The sequence below is a fragment of the Rhipicephalus microplus genome, chromosome 5, assembly GCF_043290135.1.
Source record: "Rhipicephalus microplus isolate Deutch F79 chromosome 5, USDA_Rmic, whole genome shotgun sequence".
In the NCBI taxonomy this organism is placed as follows: Eukaryota; Metazoa; Arthropoda; class Arachnida; order Ixodida; family Ixodidae; genus Rhipicephalus; species Rhipicephalus microplus.
In genome coordinates this window covers 209,766,305-209,782,531 of record NC_134704.1, presented here as the reverse complement: position 1 = coordinate 209,782,531, position 16,227 = coordinate 209,766,305, and the positions used below count along the sequence as shown (strand labels likewise).

Sequence of the window (16,227 nt, the reverse complement as noted above, 5' to 3'; positions counted from 1 at the left end):
CAAAAAACTTTGTCGCAGACTCAGTCTCGATAAGTTGCTGAAGAGTAATAATGATAGCAAGCGATGTCACCTCCAGGTATTGTTCAGTGTTGAAAGTCACAAACCAGACGTACCTTTAAGGGTGATTGTATCAGAAAATGACACCTGGCAGAAGTAAGTCGCTTTGTTTTTTCAAGCCAAGCTTAATTGTTTGCCCGTGCCTGATCCGTTCTTGATTAGGTACTCGGATCAAGTGGTTGGGTTCTTGAAGGATCATCCACGAACAGGCTATCAAGCATTTTCGGTAGACATAAAAGATTTGTATTATTATTACCCTCACCGTGCTTTGTTCTCTTTCATTGAACATGCCATCGATGAATATGGCGCCACGCGCTTTCAAAACGAAGCTTTATTGTCGATGAGTCATTTTAGAACTTTTATTGTTTTACTTATCGTCCACATTTATTTGTTGGAACAACGCACTGTATTTGCAAAAAAAGGGCGTGTGTATCGGTTCGTGTATAGCACGCATTCTTAGTGATTTGTTTTTATCTGGTCTTAGCATTACCTTGTCTAAAACGCTACAAAACACCAGAGTGTGCAAAGTTTTTCGCTTTGTCGACGACTTCCTGTTTCGATTGACTGCACTCTTGTTCACGTAGAGCCGAGGGTCTGTGATGTGTTGCCCACAATTAAGGAATGCCTGGCGCCCCTGAAGGTCACTTGCGAACTTCCACAAGGGGGTTCAATTCGGTTTCTGGACCTCAGGTTATTTTTCTCGGGAAACCACACGTAATAGGGGTATGAGCCGCGAGCAAATAAGCCTCTTCTTTCGTTCGCTTCCGCGCATTCAAAAGTCATTAGGAGGGGCATGGCTAACTTGTCTTATTAAAATGCCATGACCAAATCGCGTCACCACGAGATGTCTTCCAGTTTTGAGACCCAAAGCAAGCGTCTAACGGAAGCAGGCTACCCAATCCTGTCACAGGTTTCTGTAGCCGAACGCATTTTCCAAAAGTCTCGAAAAGAAAACAGGCGTGGAGTTTCGGAGTACTCAGGCTGCAGAGTAGGTGTAATCTCTTACATGAACAATTTCTCACAACTTAAAGAAAGTGGCCCAGAGTGCTATTGTACGTGTCGTTTCTTAGCACCCAAGAAACTAGGGGAGCTTTGCAAACTCACTTGTCCAAGAAATGTTGCTCCCCCAGCTTGCGATAAAAACACCACGTTAGATACGTCGATTGTGTATCCTGTGTCATCTACAAGTTTCCATTATCCTGCGGAATGTAATATATTGGGCAAACAAAACGGTGCCGGAATCACAGATTGCGCTAGCACTGCTATAACGCGAGAAATAAGCTTACGGCGGGAGGATTCCTGGCGGCACACTGCAAAGGCTTTGGGTGCTCCCCTGATCTGTTTAGTTGCAAAGTTATCGCTCGTTCTAGAGATTGACTCACACGGGAGATAAAAGAACCCGAAGCTACAGAAGAATTGGGCCATTTGTGTGTAAGATGGTCATCGATTTCCTTGTCAGAAAAGGAAATGTTCCTTCGTTTAAGAACACGTGCAAGTTGAGTTGTGCTTTGTCGCGGATGTACAAAATGGGTGTGATGGCATGAAATAAAGAGTAGGAAGTTTAAGGCCTACCTATCTCTACGTCTGTGTCGTGTACCTTTCTTTTATTTACTGAGCTAATACACGCTACGTTCGTTGCCGTGAGTGTCAGAGACGCAAAACTCCACCCGTGAAACCTGCCAGCCTTCTCTAGCCTATAGAACAGCCGGACACCCCATTCCAACAAGTCGGTATGGATCTCCTAGGTTCGTTTCCGACATCGACTGCACGCAAAAAGTGGATAGTCGTAGCCATGCGCTATCTCACTCGTTACGTTGAGACTGACTCGCTGTACAGTGAAACTGTTTATGAAGTTGCCAAGTTCTTCATTAACAACATAGTCTTCAGACATGGTGCACCTAGCACCATACTTACAGATCGTGGCACAGCTTTTACTGCAGACGTAATGAAGTGCCTGATGCGAATGACCCATACAGACAAGAGAAGAACGACGACATACCATGATCAAACAGATGGCCTAACGGAGCACCTGAACAGAACTCTGACTGATATGCTTTCAATGTATGTCGACGTCAAACATAAACTGTGGGATGAAATATTGCCCTACATCACGTTCGCATATAACACAGCCGTTCAAGAAACGTCAGCGACAACTTTTGAACTTGTATTCGGCCGAACAGTCCCCAGTCTACTGTATGCCATGTTACCACTGAATGATGAAAGCAGCAATCCACCCGACCTACACGACTTCTTGCAAAGAGCCGAGGAAGCACGACAGATGGCGACATACAAATAACGCCACCCACAGCGTTTCGACTCCTACCGGTACAATCAGCGTCGTACCGAAGCGCATTATCAACCAGGTGACAAAGTATGGATATGGAACCCAGGGCGTTGCCGTAGACTTTCTGAAAAACTTCTTAGCCGATACTTCGGGCCTTACGAAGTACTCCATCGTGTAAGTAAACGTACCAAGTCAGATCCGCTATACACGGGAGCTCAAAACGGCACAATCCTACAGAAGTTGTACATGTAGTCCCGATGAAGCACTACTATAAGAGATCATCCGAAACCCAGTGACACCGCCCAGCAATCTATTTATTGCCTGAAGCATCGGGACGATTCATATGAAGAGGGGGATTATGCCGCGACATCTTGCCTGCATTTAAACAACGCGCCCATCACCGCGCACACACGGACATACATGCGCGCCGTCTAGTGTTGCGCAAAGACGACGACGATGGCACGAGTACCCAGCTGGACCCGGCTGATGTGCGCCACGCGCTCGAGACTCCTCTTGAAGAGGAAGAAGAAGGGCATCTTTGGTGTTCGGCTGTCCCGTTCTACGAGCATAGTCACTTTACGTTGTGGGCACAACTTCGCCCTTTATTAAATAGGTTTTATCCCCCTTTCCGTTTTATTACATCATTACAATATGATTATGAGGGACGCCGAAGTGGAGGGCTCCGGAAGTATCGACCACCTGCGGCTCTTTAATGCGCACCCAAATTTGAGCACACGGGCCTACAACATTTCCGCATTCATCGGAAATGCAGCCGCCGAAACCGGGATTCAATATTATATCATATATTTTTTCCGAAATGAATGTTATTTGCGAGTCAGCACTTGTCCGTGTTCTTTTTTTTTGTCCTCGTCCCATGTGTGCTGTTCAGTCAAGCTTAAAATAAAGAAATTTGGTTCCCATCGCCACGATGGTCTGCTTGTGACGACATTTGAATACTGCTTTGATGGGATAGTACATAACTTACATGGGAAGTAAGTGCTTCAGAAGGTTCATTGATTCACTGAATTACACATCGGCGGCCATCAGCAGCCGTCAATTTCCGCCTTACCTGCAGAAAGCCTCGTCGTAGTCCATCGGCTGGGTGCGCAGTTTCTCGAGCAGTTCATTGGCGACTGTATTTGGGCTGACGATTTCACGCAGACAGTTCTTCACGTGCGTCATTCCGGTCTCACAGCCAACGCGGCCGGACGACGCAGGTGCACGTGGCGTCGGACGCTGGTCACCTGCGCCACAGCATTCGCTCGCTTTCATTTGCGAGCTACGAGTAGGCTTCACAAGAGAGCTGCGACAAGTCAACAAGTAAATGGGCCAAATATACAAGGCGTGCGTCCGAAATCCTCAGAACTCAGTACTTCCTAAATGCATATACAACTGCTTTTCCTCTAGTGATATGCAGTTAGGATGGTTAAAAATACCGTTTGGTACAGTAACAAAATAAGTGCAATAAAAAAACCATTATTGCGATAGCAACTACATGGACACGAGAAGCTGATTTCTGTCGTCCCATTATGTCCCGGCTACGTATATATACATGAAAGGCAAAATACGCCAGGCCTGCGCTGTAGGCGCCGCACAGTCACAGCAAAAGCTAAAGAGCGGCCTTTCGGCGCCTTTTCAAAACACTCATTGGGTAACTACTGCAAGCACACTTGATTGGTAGCCACTAGGGCAATAATAATTAACTTTCGGGTAGTGGACCAGAATTAGTTATGCTATTTTTCGTTATTCTTATGAGAAGCATGGTATCCACTAAACACTTGCTAGACATTTTGAGCCAATTTTCCATGCAGTGGCTGACGACGATGAAGAATTATGGCTGAAGTGGTTTTTGAAGTTTTTAAGCTGGACTGTGGAAATAGTTCTAGCGCTGCGAAAGCTACCTTTGGATGTCGATAATGCGATCATAATCACGGATTCCCTGTCTGTATGTACGTCGTTTACAGCGTCAACAAAATCGATGGCCTCAAAGACGCTCCTTATGCTAGTTGATTGATATGTGGGGTTTAACGTCCCAGAACCACCATATGATTATGAGATACGCCGTAGTGGAGGGCTCTGGAAATTTCGACCACCTGGGGTTCTTAACGTGCACCCGAATCTGAGCACACGGGCCTACAACATTTCCGCCTCCATCGGAAATACAGCCGCCGCAGCCGGGATTTGAACCCGCTACCTGTGGGTCAGCAGCCGAGTACCTTAGCCACTAGACCACCGCGGCGGGGCACTCCTTATGCTAGTCCCTCCTCAGCTGCAGCTACTGAAATTAGTATGGGTACCTGGTCATTGCGGCTTAGAAGTAGATGAAATCGCCGACTCTCTAGCACGAGCAGCATTGGAAGTGGAAGGGCCAGTACTATCAGTCCTTCTCGAAGTGGCCACTATAACTGCGACAAGATACAGAAAACTTGCGCTTCGTGCAGACGCTATGGAAGCAATAATGTCAACACCAAAATTTAATCACTTAAGATTTCTGTGGAAAACTCATTGGTATCCTACAAGACAATTGGAAACTACAATAACCAGATTTTGATATTGTGTCCCCCCGTTAAATGTCTATTCACATAGGGCTTGTATGGCGATATCACTGCTACGCAACTTTTGTTCAGCATCATAAACAACAGAGCACTATTTTTTACCATGTCGCCGATACAAATTGCTGAGGAAAACACTCTTCGTCCTCCCATTCGCTAGCCGGGGGTTAAACTTCACAATTGGAAGTATACTTTTCTTCGGTGCTTCCGATCTGGGCTTCAGCCACGAAAACGTTTTCTATGCAGTTTGCAAGTACCTAAATGAAAGTACAAAAAATTAGGCTTTCAATTGCGTGATTATTATTCATGCAAAACCTTCCAACATACACTACAGCTTTGTTTAACCATGTTGATTCCTATTCAAGATAATGAATGATTGTCTGATCTGAATGAGTGACAAACAACTGTTGCACTCCTTTCATTCTGCCTAGGGTGTCTTTTCTTTTTCTTTCTTTTTTTCTCCGGTAGGTGGTTTCGATATTGAATTAAAATAAAAAAATCTTACTGTAATAAGTCATCTATTCTTGGCCGATCCCCCTGAGTGGGTACGAGCTATGGCTTTAGAATCATCATCATTATTCTCATGTGGTTATGCGCCAAAGTTATTAGGGAAACAAGAAAAAACTTTTGTAATGAGTTAGAGCATTGGACGGCCCACTTGTTACGCTAATCGCATTATGCGACGACTGATTCTTCTTTCGCTGTTGTAAAACTGTTTATAAGTCGTAATAACGCGATTGCTTTCCCGACATCATGCCTGCCTAAGGCAAGTTTGACAACAAGTCACAAGCACCGGAGTAGATCAGTGGAAGAATACTGGGCTGGCACCCAGCGGACCTGGATCGAGCCCCACTGTGTAATTGGTGCTAGGTCATGCCTGCCTAAGACAAGTTTGACAACAAGGTTCAAGCAGCGGCGTAATTCAGTGTTATAATATTGTGCTGGTCTTCAGCGAACCCTGGTCCAAGCCCCACTGTGTCATTGGAGCAAGGTTTTTTTTTCTAATTTCGCGTGATATGTTTACGAACACCGGCAGCGGCGGCACACAGCATGCAATGGCGCGTGACCCATATTGTGATCTCATTACAGCTTTCGCTGTAAACGATGAATTATCAATAGTAGTACGTCGGGTGTTGCCGGTGGCCCAAGAACATATGCGCGAGGCACGGTGGTCGAAAAAGCATAGACTGTCTGGATGGGTAAAAACATGTTTATTCCTACCCGGAGGTGGCAGCTGAACTCCGCGATAAATGAGTCGTGGCTCGCTTGTCACAAGCAGGGGAAAGAGGAAGAGTCGTCAAGCGGACGCCTGCAGGTACGGGGAACCACTCAGACGTGCGGGGTTCACTCGGAAACATTGGTGCTTTTCGAAGTCGGGACTAAAGTACTGCAGAGGCCAATTTTTCGGGCCCCAGCGCGGCCCCACCGAACCCTTTTGTGCTGCAGCCCAGTCCATTGTTTTTTTATATATATCACTCGTACCAAGCCCGGGCACGAAAAGTTTGGGCCCAGTCCCGCTCATTCCGGTCCGAAAACTCCGTGCTTCGGCCTGCCCCAGCCTGGTCCAGTGTTCTTATACGCTCCATACCTAGCCCGGGCTCGAAACGTTTGCGTGGGCCCGGCCCGGTTTAGCCTCTTTCAGTCAGTTATGCCTCGAACACAAATGAGGCACGGTCCACTCTTCGGTTATTGTGAGGGTACCTGCCTAATAAACGATATATTCTAGTGATTGTTTTTGAACATATTTCAGTGTTAAACTTTCCCGGCCATACTCTGTCTACTTTTGGTTAGTAACGCCCGTAAAACTTCTGAGAAATGATTACAGGCTTATGTCAAATGTAATTGTAGTCGTAGATGGCTGTCTTATGTATGCAGTGCTACCTACACAATCCTAATTTTGCAGTTAAAACAAATACTACAATATATCCTACCCTGTTGAGTAGGCAAAAGGGTGGACATAGATAGTTGGAGCCCACATACATTGAATGCGAGCAGTAGCTGCTCAGTAAAAGTGATACGTCTCCTGCGAACGTCATTTTTTTCGCCGCGCAATGAAGAACACGCTCCATATACTTCGGGGAGGAACCACACCTGGCTGCGCAGCGTTACACAAGTTAAAGCTGTCGTGTAATCTCGTCGGCTGTCTCCAACATACACCTTTTTCGCGCTCAGAACAAGAAGGTTAATTTCCCCGCCATTCTTTCCCGAGTCACCGCCACCGCTGTGCCATAGATTCGTCAAAGCAGCGCCTCCTCTATTTTCTCAGTACCCGGGCGAAGTCGTTTTCAACGGGAAGTGGCCATCAGCGTTAGTGCGGATTTTCACCGCCAGACGTCACCACCGGAGCAGACATGCCTGACGTCATCCAAATCTTGCTAATATAAATCTAGGACCAAACTCTAAGCAAACATTAAGAGAGGCAGCGAGCAAAGCCATCCTGAATGGTGAAGCTCCCAATGGATGAAAACTAAGTAGGTTGAGCATGATCTACATAGGAAAGGGGGACAAAGCCGATATAAACAACTATCGTCCTATAACAGTGACATCAGTAGTTTACAGGCTGGTGATGCAGACAGCAAAGAAAAGACTACAGACATGGGTGGAGAATGAGGGGGTGCTCAGAGAACTACAAAATGGGTTCCGTAAACGAAGAAGGTGGGAGGACAATCTGTTTTCATTGTTGCAGTGTCTTTAAACAGCGTGAAAAGAGCACAGGCCCCTGTGCGTGGCATTTCTAGACATTACGGGAGCTTATGATGGTGTGATTCAAGAAGACTTGGGGGGAATGCTGGACACACTAGATGTGGAAGATGGAATAACTAATCTTCTAAAGGATATCTCTAAAAGTAACAAGGTAGTTATAAATGAAAAGAACAGGTATATGAGCCCATATAGATACAACGCAGGCTTCGGCAGTGTTGTCGCTTGTCACATTTGTTCTTTATGCTGTATCTCCAGGGACCAGAAGCCAAATGTGTGGAGAGTCAACTCGGCTTCAGCCTCTCTTTTGCCAACCAAGGAAAACACATTGAACAATCATTGTTAGCCTTGATGTATGCAGATGATATAGTATTAATAGTTGACAACAAAAAAGATCTACAGGGATTGATAGACGTTTGTGGTAATGAAGGAGATAGGTTAAATTTGAAGTCAAACATAAAAAGATAGGCAATCAAAACTTTCAATGATAAAAAAGGCAGTGAGCGTAAGATACGGGAAGTCATGCTAGAAATAGTTGATAAATACAAGTATTTAGGCGTATTAATAAATAACGGGGCTGAATTTCTAAGGGAGCACTAAAGATACGTAATGACTAAGGGCATCAGGAATGCAGCTGTAATGAAAATTAGGGCACTGTGGAACTACAATAGGTATGACGTTGCGAGAGGGATTTGAAAAGGTGCCATGGTTTCAGGTTTGACGTTCGGCAATGCGGTCTTGTGAATGAAATCAGACGTTTAAGGAAGATTGGAAATTAAATGCGGCATAGGTAGACTGGCTTTGAGGCACACGGGAAGACCGCACATCAGGGGGTACAGGGTGACGTGGTGTGGACATCGTTTGAGTGCAGGGGAGCTAGCAGCAAGATAGAGTTTGGGGAGCGGTTGAGAAAAATGGGAGATGCACGTTGGACTAGGAAAGTTCTTAGCTACATGTACTTGAAAAATGCGGATACTAAATGAAGGAAGGGAACTCAAAAACTGTCAAGCAAGTATTTAGACTACAGCAGAATACTAAGCCAAAAGGAAGCATCGGTTAAGAAGAAGGTGAAGGAAACAGAGAGGTACATGTGGAAGATGCAAATGCTTACAAAATCATCACTGGAGACCCACCTAACTTTTAAGCAGGAAATTGCAAGGGAAAGATCCACGATAATTCTCGGTGTAGTTTTCTGCTGTTCGAGGCTACAATGGGAGAATTGCGGACCACCACGTACCGAGCAAAGTACGAAGGCACAGACACGGTATGTAGTGCGTGTGAAAAAAAGGAGGAAACGGCTGAAAATTAGATAATGTTTTGTAAAGGGCTCCACTCCATAGTCGAAGTTAATGCCACTGAATTTTCAAAGCATAGCGGTTTAGGGACAGTTAAGGTATAATAGACTTTAAACGGGTAGAAACAAACAGGAGGTGGCTAACTGTTTGGTGGACACAATCAAGGCGCGAGTGAAACTCAATCCTTAAACACGCAGCGATAGTACTTAACTTTATGGCTAGATGGCGTGAGCCTCCTCTCGTTATAAAGGGCACAGCCGGATACACTCATTCATTTATCCATCCATGCCACCGCGTCGTCTCTCATGTAAGCGCATGCCGCGGCTGCATTCGAAGCTGCTGTACGGTTTCGTTTTCGGCTGTATTTGCACTGTTTGAGGCGTGACGAAAAATTACAAAAGATAATCCAGAAGCGCTCGTTGTTCTGGGCACCCAACTCATTTCAAAGGCAACTGTCATTCACGACTATTTGATCGAGGCACTCGCGCGTCCTCTGTTAGGCCGATACCAGAGAGCGCATGCCAGTGATCCGCAGAAGATCGGTTTGTCACCATTACGTTCGCTTGACTAAGAGTTGCTTTTTTTGACTCACTGAGAGCGATTCATAAAAGCACCTTTGGCCAGGACCTAATCCTAAAAGCTTGGGTACCTAATGTTTCTTGATGCTGTCTAGTTGCTTAGCACATATACGCAAGTTTGTAATTCATGCGCTAAATAGCACAAAATGCCACTAGTCTGCATCAAGGCATATAAATGATCATCCGTTAACTTTGTAAAGCTTGCGAAATACATGTGTTGCAACCCAGAAAAAACAATTGCCAGACAATGAGGAACAATGCCCACTCATTTTACCATTGGAAAGCATAAACAATGAAATCATGACGGTACGAAAAAACAAACAGGAACATCCATGTCTGGCGCGATTCCTGCAATCAAGTCTGATATTTTGCACAGGAGCTGTTTTTCTTCATACACTTCATACACAACACCGGCCTAAAAGCGCACATTTAACGAAAAATGTTATGCCTTAAATGCAAGTCTTTGTCGCAATAAAAAATCTCTAAAGTGTAATGCCGACTCTCAACTGGAGCTAAGATATTAAGCTTGAGAAATGCAGCCTGTTGTGAGTTGCCTGAGCTCGTCTGTATGTTTGTGGACGCATTGTTGTAGCCTGAATATCTGACTACTCAGCTGTGTTTCCTTTTTCATCACTCTGGCCTCTTCGGTAGCAGGTAGAGTATGTAGGCTGAATGGCGGTCGACCGGCATGGACACTTTTGTTGCATGGGACACCATAACCAGCCTTAAAAAAACACGCATACAGTATAACATGTAGATGATATTTGGGTGCACGTTAAAGAACCCCAGGTGGTCTAAATTTCTGGAGCCCTCCACTACGGCGTCTCTCATAATCATATAGTGGTTTTGGGACGTTAAACCCCACATATCAATCAATCAATCAAGATGTAGATGATAATTGTTGCTTGTTTCGCCGATGAATTATGCGGCGTCTATGAGCTCCCATTAGGCTTCGGGACGAAATGTTAGCGTGACACAAGGCAGTGATCTCTAGGCTGACATGCTACTGAGAGACTCATTCGTTGACAGTTTGTACGCTGCGTGGTCACGTATATGATATATAATGACGTCTGCATGGAGACAGCTTTTATTCAGCCCAAGGGCTCAGCAGCGAACGGGAGTCTAAGACCAAGTGCGCACAAACCCGATGATGATTATAGTGACACCCAGTGAAGATGAGAACACGGAACCAGATGGATGATGATGATTAATATAATGCATGTATGAGAAGAAGCGCATGACGAATGCTCACACTACTTTCCCCCTCATCGAAGCGGCCAACCTTGCCGTACCAAGTGAATGTGACAGAGAACGCGCCTGAAAGGCTTCATGCGAGACACATCAAAGATCTCTGTGGTGTGGCGACGGCGGTCTGTTGGGACGACAAGTGGAGCCACTAGGTAATTAACGGGCGAAGTCTGTTCGATAACTATGTAAGGCCCAATGAAGTGTGGCTGAACCTTGTCACACAGATCAGGTGTAGGAATAGGTGTGAACAGGAGCTCCTCGTCACCAGGTCGGAAGAATACAAGGCGATAGGATGAGTCATAAATGACTTTTCGATCTTGCTGTCGCGCTTCTGTGTTTACGTGAGCACGATCGCGACACCGGGCTAGTATTGAAATGTATTCCTCGCTTGAAGACTGGAACGAGTTGACGTCACTATTGAAAAAGGAAACGTCGAGAAAGAAAGTAGGGGAACGTTCATAAACGAGGTAGAACGGTGAATAACCGGTGGTGCGCTGAACGGCCGTGTTGTAGGCAAAAGTGAGGAATGGTAGAAGAGTATCCCAGTTTTTGTGATCTGGACTGATGTAGACGGCTATCATATCAGCAAGCGTATGGTGAAACCTCTCAGTGAGGCCATTGGTTTGAGGGTAGTAGTTTGAAGCTGTCTTATGTGTTAATCCAGAGGCGCGCAATACTTCATTTAGCACTTCTGACAGGAACACGCTTCTACGGCCACTCATATATACGAGTGGCACCATGGAACAGAATGATGGTGTGCAGAAAGAAGTCGGCAACTTCCGATGCAGAGGCAGTTGATACAGACGTTGTCTCCGCTTAGTGTGTCAAGTGGTCTAGGGCGGTCACTATCCATCGTTTGCCAGTAGATGTGAAGGAAAAAGGGCCGTAAAGCTCGATATCTACAACCTCAAATGGCGTTGTGGGGCACGTAATTGGCTGTAGAGGCCCGACCGGTGCAGTTTTCTGGGTTTTACGACGCTGGCATGGGACACATAAACCAATGTAGCACGCGATGCTAGTAGAAATACCAGGCCAGTAGAAGCGACTTCAAATGAGGTCATGAGTTTTTTTAATACCAAGACGTCCGGCAGTCAAGTCGTCGTGGAAGGCTTTAAGCACGTCAACTCGAAGAGAGCGTGGTAGCACGGAAACGCAGTGTTGACCATCAGGGTTGTAAATGTGACGGTACAGAACTCTATTCTCCAGCCTATATAAAGATTTGACGACGATGCTGTGCTTTAGGTGGATGGGAAGCTCCTGAGCGCTGGTTCATAATATACCTACAGTACGGATCAGATAATTGGTAGGAGTGAAATGTGCGCTTGTCGTCCGATAATAGCTAGTCTATTCAGGCGAGCGTGGGCGCCGCAATAGAAGTGATGGCCAAACTTTGACCGATGCTGAGCTGGGTATTTGGTAGTGGGTAGTGCGATAGGACGTTGGCGTCTTGGTGTTTTCTACCTGACTTCTAAATTATATCAAAGTCGTACTTCTTTAAAAGTATAATCCACCAACCCAAGCGTTCAAACAGGTTCTCCAGCGTGGAAAGCCAGCATAAGGCGTGGTGGTCGGTAACGATCGTGAAATGATGGCCTGTGAAAATATGGACGGAACTTTTGCACTGACCAGACCACCACCAATTACTCCTACTCAGTGATAATATAGTTATTCTCGGTCGCGGTTAGTTTTCTACTGTCATATGCAACTACTCTCTCTGGTGAAGAGGTGTCGCGCTGGAGCAGAACGGCACCTATACCGCGGCCGCTAGCGTCCGTATGAAGCATGGTCGGTACAGCCCCATCCAAGTGGCAGAGTACAGGTTCAGACGTGAGGGCACTTTTTAACAGGTCGAACGCCGTTTGAAATTCTTCCAACCACAGAAAGCGCACGTCAGAACCAAGAAGCTGGTGCAATGGAGCCGCTAATGATACGAAGTTCCGTGTAAAACGGCGATAATAGGAGGTGAGACTGAGAAAACTCCGCAACTCATTTGGACTTTCGGGGCACGGAGAGCGAAGCACCACAGCGATTTTGTCCAGATCCAGCCGAATTCCGTCTTTGGTCACGACGTGGCCAAAAAGCTTGAGAGATTTTGTGGCGAAACGGCAATTTTTGGTGTTGAGTAAGAGACCAGTGGCGGCAAGACACGTCAGAATGTCACCCAAACGTTGCAGCCGTTGAGGAAACGTTGTCGAAAAAATAATGATGTCGTCCAAGTAGCAGACACGGGTACTTCATTTAAGGCCGCGCAGCACGGCATCGATCATGCGCTCAAATGTAGCGGGCACATTGCACAGCCCGAAAGGCATAAAGTTGAATTTCTATATCCCGTCGGGGAGTTGCGAATGCCGTTTGTTCCTTATCCTCTCCGTGCATAGGAATTTGCCAGTGTCCGGAACGCAGGTCGAGGCTGGAAAAGTATTTCGTGCCTTGTAGAGAATCAAGGGAGTCGTCAATGCGAGGCATTGGGTACAGATCCTTGCGAGTGATCTTGTTGAGCACCCTGTAATCGACGCAAAAGCGCACGGAGCCATCCTTCTTGCTAACCAGAACCACAGGCGACGACCATAGGCTAGATGAAGGGCGAATTACCTCTCGTTTGAGCATGTCAGCTACGTTTTCTTTGATGATTTTTCCATCAGCAGGAGACACGCGGTAGGGCCGGCGGCGTACAACAGATGTTCAAACTGAGTGGATCCGATGCGTTATAGTAGTAGTGCGGCCCAACGTCGAGAAGGACATCGAAAGAACTTGCGTGCTTCTCTAACAAAGCAAGTAGCTGTTGCGTCTATGAAGGTGTCAAGCCGTCGCTAATGGCTGCAGCAAATGCGGAAGAAGATGCAGACTCGCCACTAGGGTGGTCGTTGGAGGCGATGGCATGAAGTGGCACGACTCACGCTGGCTTGGGATCGGTCACGCAGGCCACCGTGGGGTTTTGAGGAAGTAGAATTTTTTCACATGTTGTATTCACGGCAATGCTCAGTGTAAGGAACCATGCATAAAACGAACTACACCGGAAGCGAAAACGATGCCTTTACCGACGCAACTAAATGATGGTGCGACCAAGACGTCGCCATTATCGCTGTCTTTGGAGGTTATAGTGACAATTCGCTCTTGACCTCGTGGTAATTCGGTATTCTCTGCAGCTGTCAAATGAAGTGGCCTCTGGGTGTCGTCGTTGAGCGTGCCGTCCGCGTCGGTGAGATGGACGACGCGTTGGCTACAGCAAATTGCCGCAGGAGCAGAAGAAAAAAATCACATCCTAAAATTGTTTGTTGAGAGCAGTTGGTCAGGGCGGCGAACTGAATGTGACGGTGGATACCATCAATAAAAACGCTGGCTGTACAGAAAGCGGAAGGGCGAATGGTATGCCCCTGTGCAGCAATCAACGTGGGTCCAACGTAAAGGGTCATCACTTTCAGTTTCAGTTTTATTGAGCATTTTTTTCACAGAGTTGTGAAAAAGAAAACGCAAAGATAAGAGCAAAAAGTTGCTATGTTAGCAGCTTGACGAGGCTCCTACCCCTTTTCACTTGACAATTACAAATCGGCAGCGCGCAAACATGAAAAAATAATTTGAACGTCGATTTTTATTACTTCACGAAATTAGGAAATAAAAAGAAAATGCATCAAAACTACATCAGTTTCAGGTTTACATAAAATAAGCAAACCACAAAGTGAGAAAAACAACAAATAAAACAAGATAACAGCGTACGGTCAATCGTGAAACAATGCACACGTTGCTGAACGGCTAACGAAGTATTACAAAATGATTATACGACGTTTACAACACTGGGTATGCGAAAAGCACAAGTTTTGATGCATAAGAGAAACACTGACGAGTGAAATGTTGCATATTTTACTCGTAAAAAAGCAACGAAAAAATGGCAAAGAAAGCAAACATCATAGGATGCCATGTTACACACCAGCACTATTATAGGGTGTTTCTTTTACATATAGTATTTTAGCCGGACAATTAGAAGAAGCTAAACTACACGCTGCTACTCTGGTTGAGAAGGTTCTTAAGTTCTTTTTTATGTATAATAAAGATGTCGTGGTTGATTCTATCAAAGACTTCGTGCATGATTGATTATATCGAATGCCTTGAAATAGTCAATAAAAACACCCAATATTAACAGTTTCTTTTCAAATGAGGTAAGTATGAGTTCTTTTTGTGAGAGGAAAGCCAGTTCCGTGGACATGCCCCGTCGGAAGCCGAATCGTTGCGGTGATAATATAGAGTACTTTTCAGAAAAAGACCTGACACGTTGATATATGATTTTCTCTATCCTTTAGATATAACAGGAAGTATGGAGATCGGACGATAATTAGAAAAGATATTTCTTTCACCATATTTGTAAAGACACCAACTCTCGCATGCTTCCTTCTTTCTGAGAAAACTGCCGTAGATAAGCAGATATTAAAAAGATGGGTAAGAACAGGTAACAAATGATCAAGGGCTGTTTTCTTAGACTTAATTTGTAGGTCATCTATGCCCCGAGCAGTAGTATTTTTAGTGACATAAATACAGACAATACTTCTTCAGAAGTTGTGTTTAAAAAATATGCAGTGCTCATGTTTGACACACCTAGAAAATCCCTGTAATCACTATTACAGGCACGAGAAAGGTTTGCTAAATCGGAGGACACCAGCGTTGTGAAGTACACGGTAGTTTTATTAGCAAGTTCTTCACCTTTAACTATCTTGCTATCTATGTTTAACTCATTGTCTCTAGACCAACTTCTATTTAGAAGCTTATTTGTTTCTCGCCAAAGCACGTCGCCACGAGTGCTAACCCTCTTGAAGAGAGCTTCACAGTACGCATCCTTAGTTTTTCTCAGGTGCTTCGTTACAAAATTTCTATACCGCTTGAATTCCGAAAGATCGTTATGATGTCTTGTTTTCACGAATTTCGCGTGCAGTATATTTTTCTTCTTAATCATTTCCAGACATTCTCGCGTCATTCATTGTTTCCGACCTTTCTTTAGGGTTTGGACCGTTTTATATTTAAAGCACCCATGGTAAGTTTTTCTTAACAGGCACATGAACATTTCATACGCCTCATTAGCGTTAACTGATTTATAGACAGTATCCTATCTAATCTGGGCAATTTCACACCTAAAAGTGCCTAACGTTTTGTTACTGATTTCCTGTATTTTGTATGATTCTGGAGTTGATACTTTTGCACGATTAACATACTCGTTGCGTTTTTGAAACATGTATCTAGAGTAGTGATTTCTAATATCGGCAATAACAGTTTCAGATACGGTTGAATAACTTATGTCATTTGTATTAAGTAAGTTGATAAGGCTTTCAGTATCTAAAGTGACACGTGTAGGTTCACTAATAATATTAGCACACGCAAAAGAATTAAGTAGTAGTTTGAAGTTACCAGAGGTTTCAGTTCGGTGTAGAAGGTTAATGTTGCAGTGGCCCCCATGATAATGTTCAACTTGTTAGTGCACGCATACATAGGATTTTCAAGAAATCGAAAAAACTCTTCTGTTCTTCCGT

The 16,227-nt window shown here is 45.0% G+C and overlaps 1 protein-coding gene across 2 annotated transcripts in view; it reads right to left on the bottom strand.

Moving 5' to 3' along the window:
• The window catches only part of LOC119173543 (uncharacterized), a 699,991-nt gene that overhangs the window by 179,355 nt on the left and 504,409 nt on the right, over nt 1–16,227 (bottom strand). For both annotated transcript variants that reach the window (XM_037424351.2, XM_037424350.2), the window contains exon 6: nt 3,411–3,585. In XM_037424351.2, coding sequence (XP_037280248.2) covers nt 3,411–3,585 — 175 coding nt within the window. The remainder of the gene's footprint in view (nt 1–3,410; nt 3,586–16,227) is intronic.